The sequence below is a fragment of the Pleurodeles waltl genome, chromosome 12 (assembly GCF_031143425.1).
Source record: "Pleurodeles waltl isolate 20211129_DDA chromosome 12, aPleWal1.hap1.20221129, whole genome shotgun sequence".
NCBI classification, from domain to species: domain Eukaryota; kingdom Metazoa; phylum Chordata; class Amphibia; order Caudata; family Salamandridae; genus Pleurodeles; species Pleurodeles waltl.
In genome coordinates, this window is record NC_090451.1 from 600,708,509 (window position 1) to 600,728,243 (window position 19,735).

At 45.1% G+C, this 19,735-nt stretch overlaps 1 protein-coding gene across 2 annotated transcripts in view; it reads left to right on the forward strand.

Moving 5' to 3' along the window:
• UFC1 (ubiquitin-fold modifier conjugating enzyme 1) overlaps positions 1-19,735 on the forward strand; it is a 93,119-nt gene that overhangs the window by 61,445 nt on the left and 11,939 nt on the right. For both annotated transcript variants that reach the window (XM_069217820.1, XM_069217821.1), the window contains 3 exons: positions 2,600-2,667; positions 16,085-16,148; positions 16,807-16,883. In XM_069217820.1, coding sequence (XP_069073921.1) covers positions 2,600-2,667; positions 16,085-16,148; positions 16,807-16,883 — 209 coding nt within the window. The remainder of the gene's footprint in view (positions 1-2,599; positions 2,668-16,084; positions 16,149-16,806; positions 16,884-19,735) is intronic.

Consider the following 19,735-nt stretch of genomic DNA (forward strand, 5'->3'; position numbering starts at 1 on the left):
CATGGCTGTTTTGAAGGTGCTCATGGAGGTTACAGCAGATGAGTTGAGGCAGTAAGGTGGTGGCCTGGTGATGGGATTAAAAATGATCTGAACGTTGACGTGCAGGAATGTTTAAAGATGTAGAGCTGTTGAGTTTGTGACTGAAGAGCCAGGGGTGTAGAAGATAGCCTGGTTGTATAGGGCCAAGGCAGTGGTTGATTGTGAATACCAGAAGTACACAAGGCTCTATCATTTCTGTCAGCTGGTTTTCCTGCTGTCTCTAGGTGTCACCGGTTCTGTGAAGGTTGAATAAGGTGTGGGTGGCTAAACAAGAGCCATTCATTTTAGGCACTGGGGGGGGATGGATGGCATTTGAACACTTACCTAGTGTGATTTACTTTATTATGTTTATATTGATTTGTAAAGCGCAATAATCACCCTAGAGGGTATCCAGGCGCTTGGGCATCTGTGTAGTTTTGTGGTCCCCAAGGTGCTTATACGAGACGCCAAGTCTCCAGCTTCTTGTGAAACTCAAGTAAAGTGGAGGCTCTGATGAGTAGAGGGATGTCATTCCATGTTTTGGGTGCAATATAAGAGAATGAATGACCTCCAGTTTGGATTATATGGATCCGGGGAATGTGTGAGAGTGGGGCAGAGCGTAGGTGTCTGGTGGGTTGGTGAAAGTGTGTGCTGTTCAGGTATCCTGGTCTTGTGATGTGTAGAGCTTTGTATGAGTGCGTGAGAAGTTTCAATTGGCTGTGCTTGTGAATGGGGAGCCATGAATCTTCCTGAGGTGCGGTGTGATATGGGTGCCGTGGGGAGGTCGAGTATGAGTCTTGCAGGAGTATTCTGGATGGTCTGGAGTCTGTGTCGGAGTTGTTTGTAGATTCCGGCATAGAAAGTGTTGCTGTAGTCCAGCCTGCCAGTGATGAGTGCTTGTGTGACGGTCCATCTGGTGGTCTGAGGCAACCATTTTGAAGATTGTTTTTGCAGCATGTGTAGGATGTGGAAGCAGGAGATGCACACTGTGTTGACTTGAGCCATCATCTTGAGCTTGTTTTCTTGTGTGTTCTGTGGTGTGAGTGTTCGTCCTAGCTCTGACGGCCACCAGGTGGAGAACCGTGGGGAGATCTTGTTGCCAAAGATCAGTACTTCCATCTTATCAGACTTGAGCTGCAGGCAGTTGAGTCACATACATTTAGCTACTATGATCATGCAGATGATGAAGTTGGCTCTGGTGGTGGTGGTTTTGTCCGTCAGATAGAGAATGAGGTGGGTATTATCAGCGTAGGAAATGTCTGTGATGTCTTCTGATTGGATGATGTTGGCGAGTGGTGTCATATGTTGAAAAGGGTGGGGCTGAGGGACAATCTCTGTGGCACTCAGCATATCAATTTCTTGGTCTCTGATGTGGTGGCAGCCTGGTCCTTTGGCGTCTTTTCCTGTGAGGAAGTAACAGATCCATTTGAAAGTGGATCCTTGTATGCCAATCTTGTGGAGTCTTCTGATGAGGGTGTTATGGGAGACAGTGTTGAAGGCCGCAGATAGGTCTTGCAGGATGAGGGTCGCTGTTTCTCCTTGGTCCAGGATGATTTGAATGTCCTATGTGGTCCACAATGAGTGCTATTTTGGTGCTGTGGTTCTCTCTAAAACCTGATTGAGTAGTGTCTAACAGATGGTGAAGTTCAAGGTGGTATGTGAGTTGCTTGTTGATGGCTGGATAGGGAAGCTGGGAGATGGGTCCGAAGTCGCTCAGTTGATTTGGGTCGGCTGCAGGCTTCTTGATAAGGGTATTGATTTCTGCAAGTTTCCATTCACCTGGGAAAGCGGCAGACGTGATAGAGGTGTTGATGATGTGGGTCAGGGTAGTGTTGATTGGTAATGTTCCCAGGTTGTAGATGTGGTGGGGGCATGGGATTTCTTTAAGCCATACATAGCCGTATATCTGTTTAATTGCATTTGACTATTTTGTCAGTTGGGCTCGCCTTACATCTTGTCAAAGGGTGGTTGGATGATATTGTAATCTAATTGTTTCACTTTTTGGGTTTCTGGCTTTATGTAAGGGTAGATTTTGAGTAGGTTTGCTGCTGTGACTCTGAAGGAAAAAAAACGGCAATTGATAACCTGATGCATAGATAGCCTACGTCTTGTTTGCTATTTATGTAACAGAATAATGCTATGATATTGGCATATCTGGAGGCATGGAATTTTAGGTAACAGTTGCAGTCGTTGGGGTGGTGTTATTTGGTTGAATATTTCGTTGAGGTGACTATGTTTCTACCAGATGGAGCTCCAGTTATCTACTCTCATTTAGATTAAATGTTTTGTAGAGTCACCTCTAAACATCAACAGATTGATAGGAAGAACTCTTTATTCAATATAAAGATAAATGTTAGAACATCATTTGAGCAGGCCCATTGGCAACTCACATTTCAGAAACTATATTGCTACAGCATGCAGAGTCTTCTATTGATAGAGCTAGCACCCTGGCTCTGGGATTTCTGACCCTATGTCCCAGCTAGCTTGTCTCATTTAAGATGATCATTCAGATACTTTTAGTAGACACCGATCTGCTTGCTTGTGATGTTTCTCCTTTAATTGTTCTTCTTTTATTATCCAGTATGTTGAGAATAACAAGAATTCGGACAACGATTGGTTCAGGCTGGAATCCAACAAAGAAGGAACCAGGTAGGCTATAGCAAAAACAGAAAGAATTGGGTGGCTCAGCTGTCAAATATGCAACATTCATAAAGTTAAAACTAATGTAATCTGAAAACAAGTATTTTACTTGCATATAGTTCGTAGGGCAAAAGGGAAAGTGTAAAAATGAATGTTAAATGAAATGGTCCAGGGAAGTCACATTGCTCAGCACCTTCAGAATATGAAATGTCCTCACTTAAGTAGAATGGATAAGGAGGAAATTGGGTAATAAAGAGTGAGAAGGTATCCTGTCTGTTTTCTCCCTGCCAGCCCTAATAAAATGAAAACTTCGAGTTTGGTTTTAGAGGCACTTTGGATTTTTGTGGTTTTCATTTTGTAATTTATTTTCTTTTGTAACTTTGGTCTATCGTGCCCTGAATATAAATAAATCTGCATAGACCCAAGTCCAGAGAAAGCAATCCATGCCCTGTAGGTCATGTAGAATCAATATTCATCCCATCCGGATTTGGAAAACTGTGAAACATTCAAAAACAAGTACCATGGTATATTATTCACCTTGTAGTAGCATCTTTAGCCATGAAGATTATTTCATTCAGCCCATAATATCAAATTAGTTGGTGCTAAACGGAGGAAACGGTGGAACAGTTCCAGGAAGAACTCTAATTCCCACTTTGCACCCACAACATTGATAATCCTCTTGGCTAAGGAGTAGTGAGGTCTGCAATTAAAATACTAGTTGACAAAATTCATATTACCATGGAATGCTTAAGGTAGTTAACAGCAGGTGGTTGCAACATAAGCAAGTAATGTTTCAAAAATATTATTCATGAGGGAATCTGCTCTGATTAGCTGAGAACTTGATGCCATTTATTCTTCTAGCAATGGCTTTGGCTTCTAAGCAATATTAGTCACAAGGATCTCGTTTGGTTTTGAATATTTTATCAATAAAGCCTGACTGGCCCAAATTCAGTTCTTTCTACGGAGCCTGGGCACTACATAAGAAGGCGGCAATATTAATAGTGGTTTTGGATAAAAAAGAAAAGTTCCCAAACCTATTTGTATGAGCTGCAGGTTTGGCAAAGCTTGTCTTGCAAGTGTTCCTTAAAATACAAGTTCTCTGCTCTGAAGTAATACAACTGCCCAATTAAAGGTGTAGCAACCCTAATAGTAAGTGTGGATACTACTCTAATGAACTAAAGCTTTTGATAAACTTACTCCACAGTTAATTGGGTCATATAATTTAGTGTATCAGTCATTCTTGTTCTAGGATTTCTCTTGGAATGAATGAATGAGGGGTTTTGCAAAGGACAACAGCTTCTGAGAGTGTCCTAGCGCTGAGCCAGACAACCGGTATGGGGGCTCCTCCACCCTAATGCTTAATCTATGGACTAAACTGATGAGTTTTCAAGAGCTTGCAAAACACTTTCTTCTCAGAGATGCATCTAAGAGGGTGAGGAAGCTCATTCCAGCAGTTGGCAGCAAGAACCGAGCAGGCAGAACTGCCCTATTTCTTTCTCTTGGTGCAGGGAATTGTTAACAACCTTGCTGACTAAGAAAGTAGGGTTCGTTGAGGATGGTATTCCACCATCCTATTGGACAAATATTTAGTTCTGGTCTTGTAGTAAGTGGCATGAGTCACTATCAATGCTTTGAACCTAATCCTCCTTTTTTTTTTTTTTTTTTTTTACTGGAAGCCAGTGCAGCTGGTTCCAGTATTGAGAGGTAAAAGCATGCTTGGGAAGCTTAAACAAGAGGCGAATTGCCAGATTCTCTACCAATTGTAATTGCTGAATTAGATAGTCTGGAGCCCCTAGGTACAGAATATTTTATTACTCCAGTCTGGAAAGGATGCGCGCCTGAACTGTTTACTGAGCACCCAAAGGAAGGAGGTTTAGGAATGTTTTCAACATCCTCAAAATCTAGCAGGAGGTCTTGACCACCGCTGAAATCTGGGCTTTGAAGGAAAGGTGGGTGTCCATGAACTAGATTCTTAGTAACCTCTGTAGGAGGAGGTGGAGACGTGCAACTTGCCGGCCAAACTCCTGACCAGCTGGGCATGGGGTTGGCACCAAGCAATAATACCTCAGTTTCCTCCGGGTTGCATTGGAGCAGATTGGCCTTAAGCCACCTCATAAAGACCAATATGCATGCAGTAAATGTCAACCTTGATTCTGACGCGCGTTTGTCTTAGGTCAACAGAAACTGGATATCATCTGCGTATGACACTACTTGGATACCAAAAGAATCAATGGTAAACCAGTGGTGTCGTATAAATATTAAAAAGCATGGGGTTCACGGCCGTGCCCTGAGGCACTCCCCACTTAAGGATTTTAGTCTTAGAATGGAAAGGTTTCAGCCACACTGCCTGTCCTCTGTTCTCCAAGTATGAGTTTAACCAGGCAAGCACAGTCCCCTCCACCCTGATGGTAGTCAAGCGCAGCAACAGCATCTCGTGAGAGATAGTGTTGAACACCACAGAGAGATCTAATAAGATTAAAGCTGCACTTGAACCGACGTCCAGCACAAATTTAACAGTCTGTTATTTCCATAAACGCTATCTCTGTGCTGTGGAGGGTCCTAAAGCCCGACTGTGACGGGTGGAGGAGGTTAAAGGTGTTCAAGTAGGCTGACAGTTGACTATTAGCAATCTTCTCAATTATTTTAGACACCCTCTGATGCAGAGCGATTGGTCTAAAATTAGCAAGGTTTTCAGGATCTGCATTAGACTTCTTGAGGAGGGCGAGAATATTTGCCCTTTTCCACGAAGTGGGAACTGTCCCAGAGCTGAGTGAAATAGTGAAAAGCTCCTAATAGACTGGGCTTAAGTTTACCCATAATTGCCTCACAATCTGAGGGGTGGGGGGAAGATCCATAGGGGAGCCTGATTTGCACTTGGCGAATAAATCTACTAGTTCAGAGTCATTTGGGGATATGAACTGAGATAACTTGCACTGGACTGGGGGCATACATATAGTGTAGGCTTCATCCCTGCACTCACTGTCCCTTGAATCTAAGATATTCTTCTTAATGTTTCAAATTTTCTCTTCAAAAAAGGTACTTTGCTTCATACAAAGGAAGGAATTAATCTCAAGGACGAGCTTGGGAAGTGATTTCTGACTCCAAATTGGATTCTTCAGTGTTTGGTAACTAGAGGTTCGATATTCAGGAGCCATGCCCTCCTAGTCTAACAAAGGAAAATCCAGCCTCCTCACCAGCAAGAAAATGGCTGAGAACCAAAAGTGTCAAAACCATGTTGATCGCTATAAATTCAAATCTTCTAGTTCCCACATCACCAGAGGAGTCTTGTCAAGTACTGGACACTGTGAAGGTCTTTCCAGTTTCCTTCTTGATTGCCGGAGGAAAGGGTAACACCTCACAGTGGCCATTCTTGCAGGTACTCTTCTGCACCTTGCCTGGAGATATTAAAGACTGAGGTGAGCTAGTGCTGTAAAGGGTTGTCTTTAAAGGAGAAATAGGTCAAAAATAATCAAGTGCCATTTATAAAAAGGCAAACTGCTGCCCCATTCCTTCAGGGTCTTCTTTATGATTGGCTCTTTTGAAAGCTGGTACTTGTTGCATTGAGCATTGTCCGGCTCACGGGTTCTCCCTACTAGACACACCTCTCTGCTATCCTAGAGCATTTAATCCTAACTGAATCAGTCTGGTCTTTGGCTCCCATTGGGTTTCCACATACACAACTATACTTTGTTACTCTAAGGGTGTCTTTTGACTCCTGACTGCAGTCTTGAGTCCCCGAGGGCAACTCCTCCTTCCATAGTGTCTCAATATCAACATACCAATACCACCACAACACAAAACCCTTTCAATTTGCCACTGTGGCCGTACCCTTGGTTTAGTATCCAAGATCAAAGTTAGAAAAACAATTGAATGATCTGAGAAGGGATTCGCTCTTATCTCAGTAATGCCCTTTCTCAACAATGGCAGGGCAAAAAAAAATCTAACGGGGAGGCTGTCCGAAATCTTGAAGAGTAATGAGTATATTGGGAAAATCCGGGATGGGCTGCCCGCCAGGTGTCTTCAATGCAAGATCCTGCTTAATTATGGTCATCAGCTTGGCAGTTCTAGGCTTAGCTTGTTTCCTGTCTTTATTAGAGTATCAAGATTCAAAATCTGAATGAAATTAAAATTGCCACCTAGTACCAGAGTGCCCCGTACCTGTAAGTCCAAATCATAAATGTGTTGCAGAGATCCTCCGTATCATCTACTATAGGACCATAATAATTGCAAAAACTAAGGGTCTCCCCTGCTACACTTACTGTAAACCATGATTTACCTACTCTTATGATCCCTAACTACTGACTACAGCTTGCAGGGAATTGACCTCGAAACAAGTATAGCCACCCCTAAATTTGCCACCTCTGCCAAAGCATAGAAAGACATGGAATCATTCGGGGGGATAGGCATCCAGGGCATATTACTTTTAAAGTGTGACTTCTATAAATAAATCACCTCCGGATTAAATGAAGAGAACCATTTCAATAGTGCTCCTGCCTTCTGCTTATTCAGCAGCCCATTCACATTAAAGTAATCATTTTTATCTGTTGACCCATTACTTGAATGACCAATGGCCCTTCACCCAATTACAAGATCCAAGCCTCTACCCTGGATGTACACTGCCTTTGCGTCATTCGTGCCCGAGCTTCCAACCACCTAAGTCCAACTGTTTGGTTGCTGCATGTACCAGATACACAGAAAAATAAACCTAAAATAGCCCCCTCGATACCTTCTCCCACTTCTTGATCATTATTACTGCTACCATACCCCACCCCCACAATACCCCACTCCCTCAACCCATTACCCCCGGCACACCCTCCCTGCCCTTGGTTGAGGGTTTGACCCACCCCCCAAAGTCATCCCTTCCTCACCAGATGCCATCTTGTCACACCCTTTACCTCTTGTGAAACCCCCACAACCATCCCTCAAGACTTCCCTTGAGAGAGAGAAAAAAAGGAATGGGGTTAAAAGGAAAAAGCCCCCTACCAATAAAAACTCCCAACATGCCTTCTACCATGCTAATACTGGGATCTTATACTGCCACATTGTAAACACCTTGCTGCCTAAGGTCCAAGCACTCTTAATCAGTTCTTAGACAATTTTGGCAGTAAAGTCTGTGCCTCTTCCACTGTCGTGAGGACATGAAATTGGCCTTCAAAAAGAATTTCAAGCTTTATTTGCTGTATCAAAGAGGCTTGCCCTCCTTTTGCTTGGAACTCCCGGGTCATCCCATTGGAAGACTTCCGCTTTTGGGGTGCTGCAACTGATAGACCAGAAAAAACTTGCATCTGATTATTGCCTGATAAGGGAAATGTTTTTTTTTTTTCTGGATGGCCACCAACAGTATATTTTCTTTCAACCTATAATCTGAAAAATTCACTATAATCTGGGGTTACTTCATATCTGTAGGACGATATCCCAGAATCTTCTGGACCCTCAGAATTGGTAAATCTGGAGGTGCATAGGGTAAACGATGTTCCTTAATCAATTAGTCCAGTAGCTGGATTACACTGTCGGGATTGCCCTGCATCTCACTATCCTCCGATATGCCTGTAAATCTTAAAGTGGCTCTTCTTGACTAATTCTCAATTTCGTCCAGTTTGTTCTCCAAAGGTAGCTTCTTTTTTGCTTGTTACTGCTTCTTTATCCATTGCAGTTAATTTAGCCTCTAGATCTGAAATTCTCTGCTCAGCTTCCACCAATTTCTTGGGCACTTGTGAGAGGTTTTGCTCAATCAGAGACAACCTTTGGTTGAGTATTTCTATTTCGCAAGCTTGCTGCTGCTTTAAGTGCCGAATCTCCACCAAAATAGTCTCTAATAGTGTCTTGCAGGTTTCTGGCTGGTGTAGTGATGCCCAGTCCTGGCTTTGGCGGTTAAATACTACCTGGCCAAGGGCAGTTGAGGGAATTTCTTGGTTTTCGCCCCTTTGAACTTCAGAGTTATGATTGAAATTCTCCCCGCACATGACTGGGTATTTTCTGTCAACAAGCATGCAACTGTCTCACCTAATCACCCCCACCAATATTGGATTCTTGATTTTTGGCGTTGTATTGTAGCAGCTTATCCCCTCATCCTTATTTGAGCGGTCAGTCACCGACTAACACTAGATGCAGATTCTACAGTCTTATCACTAATCTCAGTAGCTGGAACATTCTCATCCAGGCCCGCTTGCCGTCTCTGCTTTATCTGGGTTACACTCATCACAGTGCTCGCCGCCATTGGCCCTCCCTGCTTCATTTATTTGAGTTTGTGGGCTCTCCTCGCCAGATACTGTGGTTATCTCTTCGGTTTCTGCTGCAACAATGCATTTCCTGGCCATTGCTACGAGCCAGTCCTGCACTACGCGGCGTTTGAGTTTCTAAGCGGAATGCACCTCCTGCACGACACCCGCTGCTGTGCTTGCCCATGCTGCTGCCAACGTTGAGGTTGAATGGCTCATCTCAAGAGGCCCCTTAGAGATATCGTTGCTTCTAATGTAGTCCTGGTGCCAAAAAGAAAAGCGCAGCCCCCCATTCACCCACCTCCTATAAGGAGCACCTGCCTCGACTCCTCACGCCAGGGGCTCACTCACCTTAGGGGGTCAGGCGAGGGACAGCCCTCCTTTACTTTAAGATATGTGGCTTCTTCCCTTTTTCACAAACTCTTCAGGGGACACTCAATTCCTCCGATGCTCCTGGGCTGTGGGAGAGCCCATGGGCGTAGGAAGTGTGGGGGACGCGGGGGATATGTCCCCCCCAGATTTTGGAGTGGGGGGGACACGGGGGACAAGGGTGGGGGGGACGAGGGGACAGAAGAATTTTCCCTTCTGTTCTGTAATTCACAGGGCCATTAGCGCTGCGTGAAAGCGCTACCTATACTGGCCCTGCACTTGACCTGTGACCTGCCTCCAGGACACTTGCCCTCTGCCCTTTTGTTGTGCTGCAGCACACAAGGGATTCCTTCTCACCTTGCCGCCACAGCTGCCTGCAGTCTGCACTTCTGAGAACAAAGGGAGAAGAGAGGCCCTTTGTTGATTGCTGTCTGCATCCCGTCCCTCCTGAGCCCTACCTTTCCCTTGAAAATCGAACCCTGAAGACAGCAGCAAGATTTGAGAAGGTAAAGAGGTTTGGGTAATTAAATAAAGTATTGCCAAGCAACTCCCTTTCTTTTTAAATCCAGTGCTGTGTTGCAGAGTATCTCCCTTTCTAAAAACAGTGTTGTTGAGTTACTGCGAGATATAAGCCGGGCAGGCTTTAGCGCGCTGGTGGCACCCTGTGCAGCAATGTTTGTTAGGGCACCCGTTTCTGTCACCTCTCTCTCACTGTTTTCTCTCCTCTGTCTCCAGCTTGCCTGCCCCAGAGCTAATTATTGTCCCCTAAGTTGACATCCTGCCTCCCCAACATTTCGGTCCCCTGTCTCTCCCTCAGCCTTCCTGGTATTTGTGAAAGCCCGCTCTAAAGGCCAAGGGTTGTCTGTAAATCTCATTTCCTGCCAATGGCCTGTGGATGGAAGCCAGCACTGGGGCAGCTCACAGGCTTTGCAGGACTTCACAGGCTGTGGTGGTACAGAGCCTGGCACTGCTGGATAGACGGCAGAGAGACTAGCACACAGCACGGGTCCCAGGAAGAACCAGATGGCCTGAGAGATGGACAGGGCTAGGTAAGGCAGCAGGGCCGGCTCTAGGGCGATGCAACCGGTGCCGCTGCACCGGGTGCTGACTTAGGATGGGGGTGCTGTGATTGGAAGTATATTCTGACTTTAAAAGCACCTGTTGGGTGTTCCTTGCCATCAACAGTTTTCAGGCAACAATAAAAATCTCAAGATAATTCCGGTGATTAATGGTCTTCCTGAAGAGAGATTGAAGTTTTGTCTAGTCGGAGTTTTGACTCATCATAACGTACAGGGTTACTATGCCTGCTACAAAGAACCTCTACATGCAGATCACAAAGTCTATATAATGTGAATAGGTCAGTGGGTTACTGCTTTTGTCAGATGCAGGAAAGTACCCTCTTTTTGGCATGGTTACCCCACTTTTGACTGTGTTCACTGGGATCCTGCTAACCAGGACCCCAGTGCTCTCTCCCATTAAATTTGGTTGTTTGGACCACACACACCCCACATTTAGCGTACTGGTGCCCCTTATAAGTCCCTAGTATATGGTACCCAGGGCATTGGGGGATCAGGGGTTCCCCATGGGCTGCAGCATGTATTATGCCACCCATAGGAGCCCATGTAAACCATGTCTGGAGGCCTGCAATTGCAGCCTGCGTGAAAAGGTGCATGCACCCTTTCACTTCAGGTCACTGCACCAGGTCACTCTAAGTCACCTCTATGGCAGGCCCTCCTAGCCAGAGGGCAGGGTGCAAGTACCTGTGTGTGAGGGCACCTCTGGAGGAGCAGAGGTGCCCCCACGAACTCCAGCTACATTTTCCTGGACCTCGTGAGTGCGGAGACGCCATTTTACGAGTGTACTAGACATAGGTCACTCCCTCTGTCCAGCTACATAATGGCAACTCAGAACCTGGGCATGTTTGGTAACAAACATGTCAGAATCATACCCCAATCCTATTGTCAGTATTGTTTGTATGATTCCATGCACTTTGGGGGCTCCTTAGAGGATCCCCAGCATTGCTCCTATCAGCTTTCTAGGGTTTTCCGGGCAGCCCATGCTGCTGCCACCCCTCAGACAGATTTCTGCCCTCCTTCTGCTGCTTGAGCAGCTAATGCTCAGGAAGGCAGAACAAAGGATTTCCTTTGGAAGAGGGAGGCAACACCCTCTCCATTTGGAAATAGGTGTTACAAGGGTTGGGAGGGGTACCCTCGCCAAGCTAATGGTATGCTCTGAAGGGCCTCCTTGCATAAACCAGTCTGTACCAGTTCAGGGACCTCAGCCCCTACTCTGGTGCGAAACTGGACAATGGAAATGGGTGTAACCACTCCCCTGTCCATCACCACCCCAGGGGTGGTGCCTGGAGCTCCTCCAGGTGGCCACTTGATTCTGCCATCTTGAATCCAAGGTGGGCAGAGGCCTCTGTGAGCATCTGAGTGGCCAGGTCAGGCAGGTGATGTCACAGCCCCCTCCTAGGTGGTCACCCTGCTATGTGACCAATCCCCCTTTCTGGGCTATTTAGGGTTTGCCTCTTGGGTGGGTCCTCCGATTCAATGTGCAAGATTCCAGCAGGACTCCTCTGCAACGTTTACTTTGACTTCTGGCCACTGGAACCGCAACTGGACTTCACAGGAACCTACAATCTGCAGCTCCAGCAGCGACTTCACCCTGCAGCATTGCTTCTCCGGCTCCTTCCAGCAACTGCAACATTAGCCCGGCTGTGCTTCCTCTGAGGGCAGCAAGTCTTCAGTCTGCATGAGAAGAAAGAAGGAAAATTCCTTGGAGTGAAGGAGTCACTTACCTGCATCTGCAGGCACCAACTGCAACAACGACCGGCTGCGTGGATCTCCTCTGCTCCTGAGCTGCGTGGATCCTGCATCAGGGGGTGATAGTCTGGAGTGGTCTCCTTGGTCCTCTCTACCAGCTGTCCAACTTTGGAGTAGGTAGGTCCTTGCCTTCCCATGCAGGACAGTACCCCCATGCACCGCGTCTCTTGCAGCTACCAAGGCCTGTTGTTCTCTCCTCCAAGGGATCTTCAGGCTCCATGTAGCCCCAGTCCCCAGCACTCTTCTCTGTGAAGCACAGCCCTCAACGTGCTTCGCCTGCGACATGGGACCTCTCTTCAGGTGTGCTGCGTGGGCCTCTCTGCAGCTCCTGGGCTCCTTGCCTGTAGGTCTTCTGTGGGGGCTGCCTCTCCTTCTCCAGACTCTCTGCCTTGCTGAGGGTCACCTGGGACTCCCCTCCATGGGTTAAGTCCCCCTGGACCTTGCTGGTCCACGGCAGCTCCACTTTTGTCCTACTGCGACATTTGCCTTTGCCAAGGCTTGCTATTTGGTTTTCCACACCACAGACTGACTGCAATTTTTCATCCCGCATGGGACGTCGACTGCATCACCTAGGAACGCTTCATCTGCTCCAGTGCTGCACTGCTGACCGTCTTCATCTCCCGGCCGAGCAACTCCTGCATCCACAGATGGGTGGGTAGTGGCTCCTGCCACGACCGGACACTTATCGTAAACTGGACTTGGTCCCCTTCTTTTCCAAGTCTTCCTCTTCCAGGATCCACCTCTAGCTTCTTGCAGTCTTGCCTGCGTTTTGCAATATCCTTCTCTGAAGTCCTTTTGGTGGGTTGGGGAAAAACCAGTAACTTACCTCTTTTCTCCTGGTCACTGGAGGGCACTCTGGTACTTACCTTTGGGGTTTCCTAGTTCCTGCAGCTTCCCTCTACAGATTCCACTTCCTTGCGTGGGGAACCAGCTTTCGCATTCCACTTTTTTAGTATATGGTCTGGTCCCCCCTACGCCTTCAGTATTGCCTATTGCTTTTCACTATTTTCTATTGCTTTTTATGCCAACTTCTGATTGCTGCTGTACATATGATAGTGTGCTACTTACATCCTATTGGGAGTATTGCCTATCTAGTGTTTTCGTGTTTGTGTTACTGTAATAAGGAACCTTTATTTTCATAACACGTGTTTCTTTCATGTGTGTAAGTGCTGTGTGACTACAGTGGTATTGCATGAGCTTTGCATGTCTCCTAGGTAAGTCTTGGCTGCTCATCCGCAGCTACCTCTAGAGAGCCCTGGCTTCTAGACACTGCCTACACCTCACTAATAAGGGGATACCTGGACCTGGTATAAGGTGATAATACCATAGGTACTCACCACATACCAGGCCAGCTTCCTACATCAGAGAGCTCCTTTTTTGTCCCCTGCAATTTATAAATTAAAACTGAATATAAAACAGAGAGCAATGAACTTATCAAAGAGCTGCATGCAAACATCAAGGTATAGATTAGAGCGTTATGATTTCCCCCCACTTTTTCATTAACTTAATGTTGCAAAACAAGTTAATTTGAGCGCAAATCAATTCTTATTATTAAAGAAAGCCCCCAACCATGGTGTTATGTTTTAAATTCTGAGTTTGCGCTTCTCCAGATAAACCACTCTTAAACTATACCTGCTACCAGTATGGATGACCTATGACACCTACACCATGTCGTCCTCTGTCTTATGTAACATTTCATATACACTGATTTACACATATATGATGATTGTCTCTGCGTAATATCTGTGTGATGTAAAGTGCTTTGACACCCTAGACTGGTGTGAGGGCTGAATGATGGAACAACACATGCGTATATCATGCATGCCTTAACATCGCGGTCTCAACAACGACCGTGTCTTTACTACTCATGCCTTTACAACGAATTTCGCTGTAAAAGAATGTTTGGTAAAGAAACATGAGTGGTAAATTCTCCCCGCCCTGCCCCCTTACACCTGATACCATACTCCACCCTGCCCAATCAGTTAAAACTGCCCCTGCCCTGAGCCCTAACCCCCCCCCGCCCTGAGCCCTAAAAGTAACCCTGCCCTAAAAACTACCCGCCCCCACTCTGAACCCTAAAACCTACCCTGAACTGCACTAAAAACTACCTTGATGCCCCTGCCCCCCAGAACCCTAAAACCTACCCCATGTCCTAAAAACTACCCCGACCCTACCCTGTCCTAAAAATGAACCCGACCTCCCACCCTAAACTCGGCCACAGCCCTACTTACCTCTCTCTCCTCTGCTTCTTCCTGTTCCACCCGGACAGCTAGACCGCTCTCTATGCTGTAACCACGCATATGCGTGGTAAAGACGTGTGGTAAAGGCATCCATGCTAGCCCCATATTTGTGGTAATGGCAGAATGGTCAATGCATTGCATTGCATTGATTGCGTTGTAAGGGATATTTCCCAGTATGAGTGGTGGTATAAAACTAATGAAATGCATCTGAGAGAGAGTGGTGATGGATAGTAGTGAGGGAATCCGTGGCAGAGGTGGTCACTGGGGGGGTGCCAACAAACAATGTTGCACAGGGCGCCACCAGCACTAAGGCCGGCCCTGTCAGACAGCACAGCAGTTCACAGGAAGGGGGCAGCACAGAGACTGCCACTTGACAGTCAGACAAGGACCTAGCAGCAATCATAGGCCTTACTGGCCTTCACAGGCAGGCGGGGGGGGCAGAGACTGACACAGCCTGACTAGAAAGAAAGCTCCCAACAGGCAGCACAGTGCATGGCAGGCAGCACAGGAATCGGCAGGAAGCACTGCGCCCAGCAGGCAGTACAGGCCTCTTAGGACTTTACACAGGCGAACTGCAGCACAGAGCTTGTCGCTGCCTAATAGGCAGCCAAGGGCCCAGCAGACAGGGAATTGCCGGTCTCACAGGACTCGACTGGAAGCGACCGCCTCCCCCCCCATGGCAACCCTTCTGGGTGCAAGCTTTGTGCAGGAGGCCCACCTCAAGGTTGTCCCTGTCCCCCCCAGAAATTTTGTGTCTCCTACGCCCCTGGGAGAGCCCTTGTCCCCACCGCCATTCAGCCCTTCATTTCGGCGCTCAAACACCCAACTTAACGTGTGCCGTCCCTGCCTTGGATGCCAACACCGACCAAGGTGGAGCCCAGAGGAGGGTGGGAGGAGTCACGTGAGCACACTAGCGGCCTGTCATGCGGGCTGCCAGCCACCTCACTGTGATTCACCGCCCAGGCAGACTCCGTGGTTCAAAAACATAGTTGTTCATCCAAAGCGCTTAACAGGCAATCATCTTGTTCAATTCGAGCCCCCAGTCCATATGTCAGCCCCTTGTGTTCTTCGCCAAAATATAACTGGAGAATTCTGATTTATTTATTTTTAAAAAATAATTAGTTTCCTTGATCTGCGTGTTCTTTTACGTGACAAAATTAGTTTCTTGCAAATTTGTATTTTGCCATGAATGTTACTTTCTGCAAACGTGTATTCTCAATCACATCAGATCCAAGAATGAAGGTTACTGTTTACTGTATGTGGCACCTACCTGAAACTAAATAGCTTTCTGGCATTAGAGTGATCAGTCCACTTCATTTTATGCTTTTTATTGGCCTATGAAGAATGAAAAGCTACACTGGTTCAACCAAAAAACAGTATACCTGTGCCTCTGTTCAGCTAGTACTCAACCTGTCAATCAACCTCATATGTAAAATAGTAATCCGAACAATATTAGTTACTTATTTGGCTTTTTGACAGTACACAAAGTAGCAAAAATGCATTAAACCTTGAGAAATAGACTTCTTTATGTCCTGTGCTTGCGAGAGTGAAACCACAGATTGTGGAGTGTTCTTGAAATAACTGCCCGAAATTCTTTGTGCAGTAGGTTCACTTCGAATGTCTTACCGTGTTTCCAAGAATTTAGCCCATAATTTTGTACTCTGTTGCAGTTATGGTGCTTTCATTCATAACTAATTGTAGTGGTCGGCTTGCCTGTTTCTTTCCTTTGGTGGCTCTTCTTGCTAACTGTACTGCTTTTTCTGTTCTGTTTTAGGTGGTTCGGGAAGTGCTGGTACATTCATGAACTTCTAAAGTATGAATTTGAAGTGGAGTTTGATGTAAGTCTTTTTTCTGGTCATGTGACGTACCCTTCATGATACCCTGCATCCTATGTGTTGCATGAGGGTGGGAGCATGAGTTCTAGATCCTACAGGTTTCCATCTTTACTCCTTTATTATCTGCTTGTCCTTCTGTTAGATGGCTTTCTGAGTCCTCTTCATTTGTGTGTCTCCAGTTCTATGGGAGGTTGTGTCACAAGTTTACTGTCCGTTCCATGAGGAGGTAGTTTAATGCCTCTTGTGAGAGATATCTGGCAACCTCTTGTTCACCCGCTCTTCTCTCCTACTTTACCCTCCTGTCAGATATGACTGACATATGTATGTTTGTGTGTCCTGTGTTTATCGTTCTGTAGAACAGGTGGTGGCTGGCCTACCATTCTTGGTATCACTACCGCTTTTAACGAGTGTTGACTATCCAAAACGTCAATTTTTTCCTCCCAGACTTGACGATTGTGAGGTAAATTCACTGATGATGTGTATAGAGTGACTACATTCTTTAAAACAGACTTTCCCTAGAACCCATTTTGAATTTAGCACACTTGGCTTGCGCGTAGACTATTGTCTGTGTAATTTGTGTAGAATGCCAAGTCAGGTTTACATTAGGAACAGCCCTGAGGTCCCGGTTGTAAATTGTTTCTTTTTCAAATTTTGTGAACAGATTCCAGTTACGTATCCTTCCACGGCTCCAGAAATTGCAGTACCAGAACTGGACGGGAAAACTGCAAAAATGTACAGGTACTGCCTCTAAATAAATTACTGTTAGACTTTTTGGAGAGCTTCGTTGGTTTCGGTCTTACACAGCTGGGTTGGCAGTTCAAATTCCTCCCAGGCTAGTAGTGAGCAGGGTTATCACCACTGGGTATTAAGTAACAACATCCTGGGAAAAGCCAACACTTGTAGAGAATGCAAAATTAGGTAAAGCATGTGAAATGTAAGCAGGCACAACATGGTTACATTGACGTTTTTACATTTATAATATGCTGGCCGTAAAAAACCTTGAACGTTTACCCTTCCAATGTGCACGAAGCAGGTAAAGGGTGCAGTACCACAAGGTGTCCCTTGGGACCTCTTTTGGCCACAAAGTACTATGTTACAGTGACGCCAAAACAGGAAAAAAAGCGTGTTTATTGTCCATTGGAATTTAACAACCAAGTTCTTTACTTTGTAAAATGCCCTATTCCTGAAACTGTTAAATCCTAAAAAAAAAACAGTAGACCGTGTTAAAAGGCAATTCAGACTAAAACACACATACAACACAAGCACAGCAACATGAGTTTTGGAAAAACAGATAGCCTGGTGAGCTGAAAACTCCAGGTAAAAATGTATGAAATGAAGCTGTGCGAGAGACTGCTATATGTCCATCAGTGAATAGGCTGTAAACCGTGCCGGCTCTAGGGCGGTGTAACAGGTGCCACCACAATGGGTGTTGCCTTCAGGTGGGGGTGCAGTTTTTGCGAGTGTGTTATAATTTTAAAAGCACCTGCTGTTGGTGTTTCTTGCCACCAGGTATTTTCATGCAACAATAAAAATGTCAACTCTGTGATTAATGTTCTTTGTAGCGAGAGATCAGAAATCTGCCCAGTGCAAGTTTTGACTCTATCGTAAGGTAGCGCAGAGGTTTAATATGCCTGCTGCAAAGAACGGCAGTGCGACCGGTGCCACTGTGGGTGCGCAGTTTTTGCAAGTGTATTATAATTTTAAAAGCACCTGCTGTTGCCATTTTCTTGCCACTAGCTATTTTCAGGCAACCATTAAAATGTCAACATAAGTCTGTGATTAATTTTTCTCTCTGGAGAGAGTTCGGAAATCTATTGGAAGTTTTGACTCTATTGTAAGGTAGCGCACAGGGCCAATACATAGTTTATTTAATAAAGCAAATCAGAGAAAAACATGCAAAGATTATTACTGAGTTGGAATTGTAGCAAAGTGAGAACCGACTAGCTGGGAATTCCATCAATATAAGCCCTTAATTGAAATCCAGCAAAAACAAAACATTTTTAAACCAATAATAAAACTGTTTCCAAATGTGTGAATTGCGTATTTAAACAAAAGAAACAATACAAGTAAAATATGAGCCAGCATTTTCAATCTTTTTTTTTTTTTTCTTTCTAATTTTCCTTTTTATTCGATAATCAGGTTAACAAAATCATGATCCAGCATACATCTCGTATTCATTCTCTCCAGATAGAGTAAAAAAATCAATACAAAAATACATTCTACATTCTTCATTCATTCTATCCCCAAAATATGGCTAGTTCATTTGCGTAACATCATCTAATAATTCACCCTCTCCCATATGCTTCCAAATGCCTTCCGCTTTGCACTTGGAGCCCATCCTTTGGGAGTACCCCTCTTCTAGTGTCTCAGCCTGGTGCATCAAAGTAATCCACGACTCGTATGCAGGAGCATTTAAGGACTTCCACTTTTGTAAAATTAGTGCTTTAGCTACAAGTGAACCAAAAAAAAAAAACGGTCGCTCACATAAATAGAGTTGGTAGTTTGCTGGAGGAAACGCGATTCATAATTACATAATACGCATATATCTAGTTTAATCTTGACCCGAATTTTATTACTTAGAAAGCCATTTATTTTCTCCCAAAAGCTGAATAGTTTGGGGCAAAGAAAGCTCATATGGGCCCAATCCCCACAAGAGTGGTTACATCTTGGGTATTTGGCTGATGCCACTGGATACATCTGCTGTATACTTTGTGGAGTATAGTATAAATCCCATTTTGAGACGAAGGCCATGTGCTTGAAATTGGCTCCATGAAGAGCTTTATGTGACATACAGTTGAATCTAATCCAGCCCACCATAACTAACTTCCCTTCAATTTACCGAGAAATAGTCAAAGGTTGTGTGTGCCTTATGTCTAAGAAGGTGTTGTGAAATCTGTAGGTATGAGAACTGGAGCTCTGTAGAGACCCCAACCTGCCTGAACATATCTGTTGCCATGTTTCATTTTGTCCGGCAAGGAGGACATTTGCCAACTTGTGATGACCCAGACAAGCCCATTTCCTAATATTATTTAATAATAAATTCAATGTAACTATTCTGATGTCTTTCAGGGAAATTTGGGGGTGGGTTAGTGGAAAATTGTAGCTTGCTTGTATTTGTGCACATTTTATGACCAAAACATTGGGTGAGTTTATATTTCGATTTCTTGGGTAGCTTGGGTATTTTGATGAATACAGGCATTTGAAGTCCTAACTCTAGAAGCATAAGCTATAGATAAAAACAGTTTGATTCATCATTTTGTGCGGCCATCCTATTTAACCAGTATAGGCAGCTGGCTTGATAATATTTACACGTGTGGAAGTGCACACCCACCATCCTCTACTGATAACTGAAGAGTAGTCAGCTTTGTACGGTGTTTCCTGCCTTGCCAGAGGAATTTACGAATCATCTGATCTATTTCCGCAAAAAAAGCTTGTTTAGCTGTAATCATTACGTTTGAAAACATGAATGTGAATAGGGGTAGGATGGTCATTTTAATGACCGAGATCCGTCCTATAATTAATAGTGGTAAGCGCTGACAATTGGCTATAATAGTCACTGCCTTCCTCAGAGTAGCCGAGTAATTCAGTTT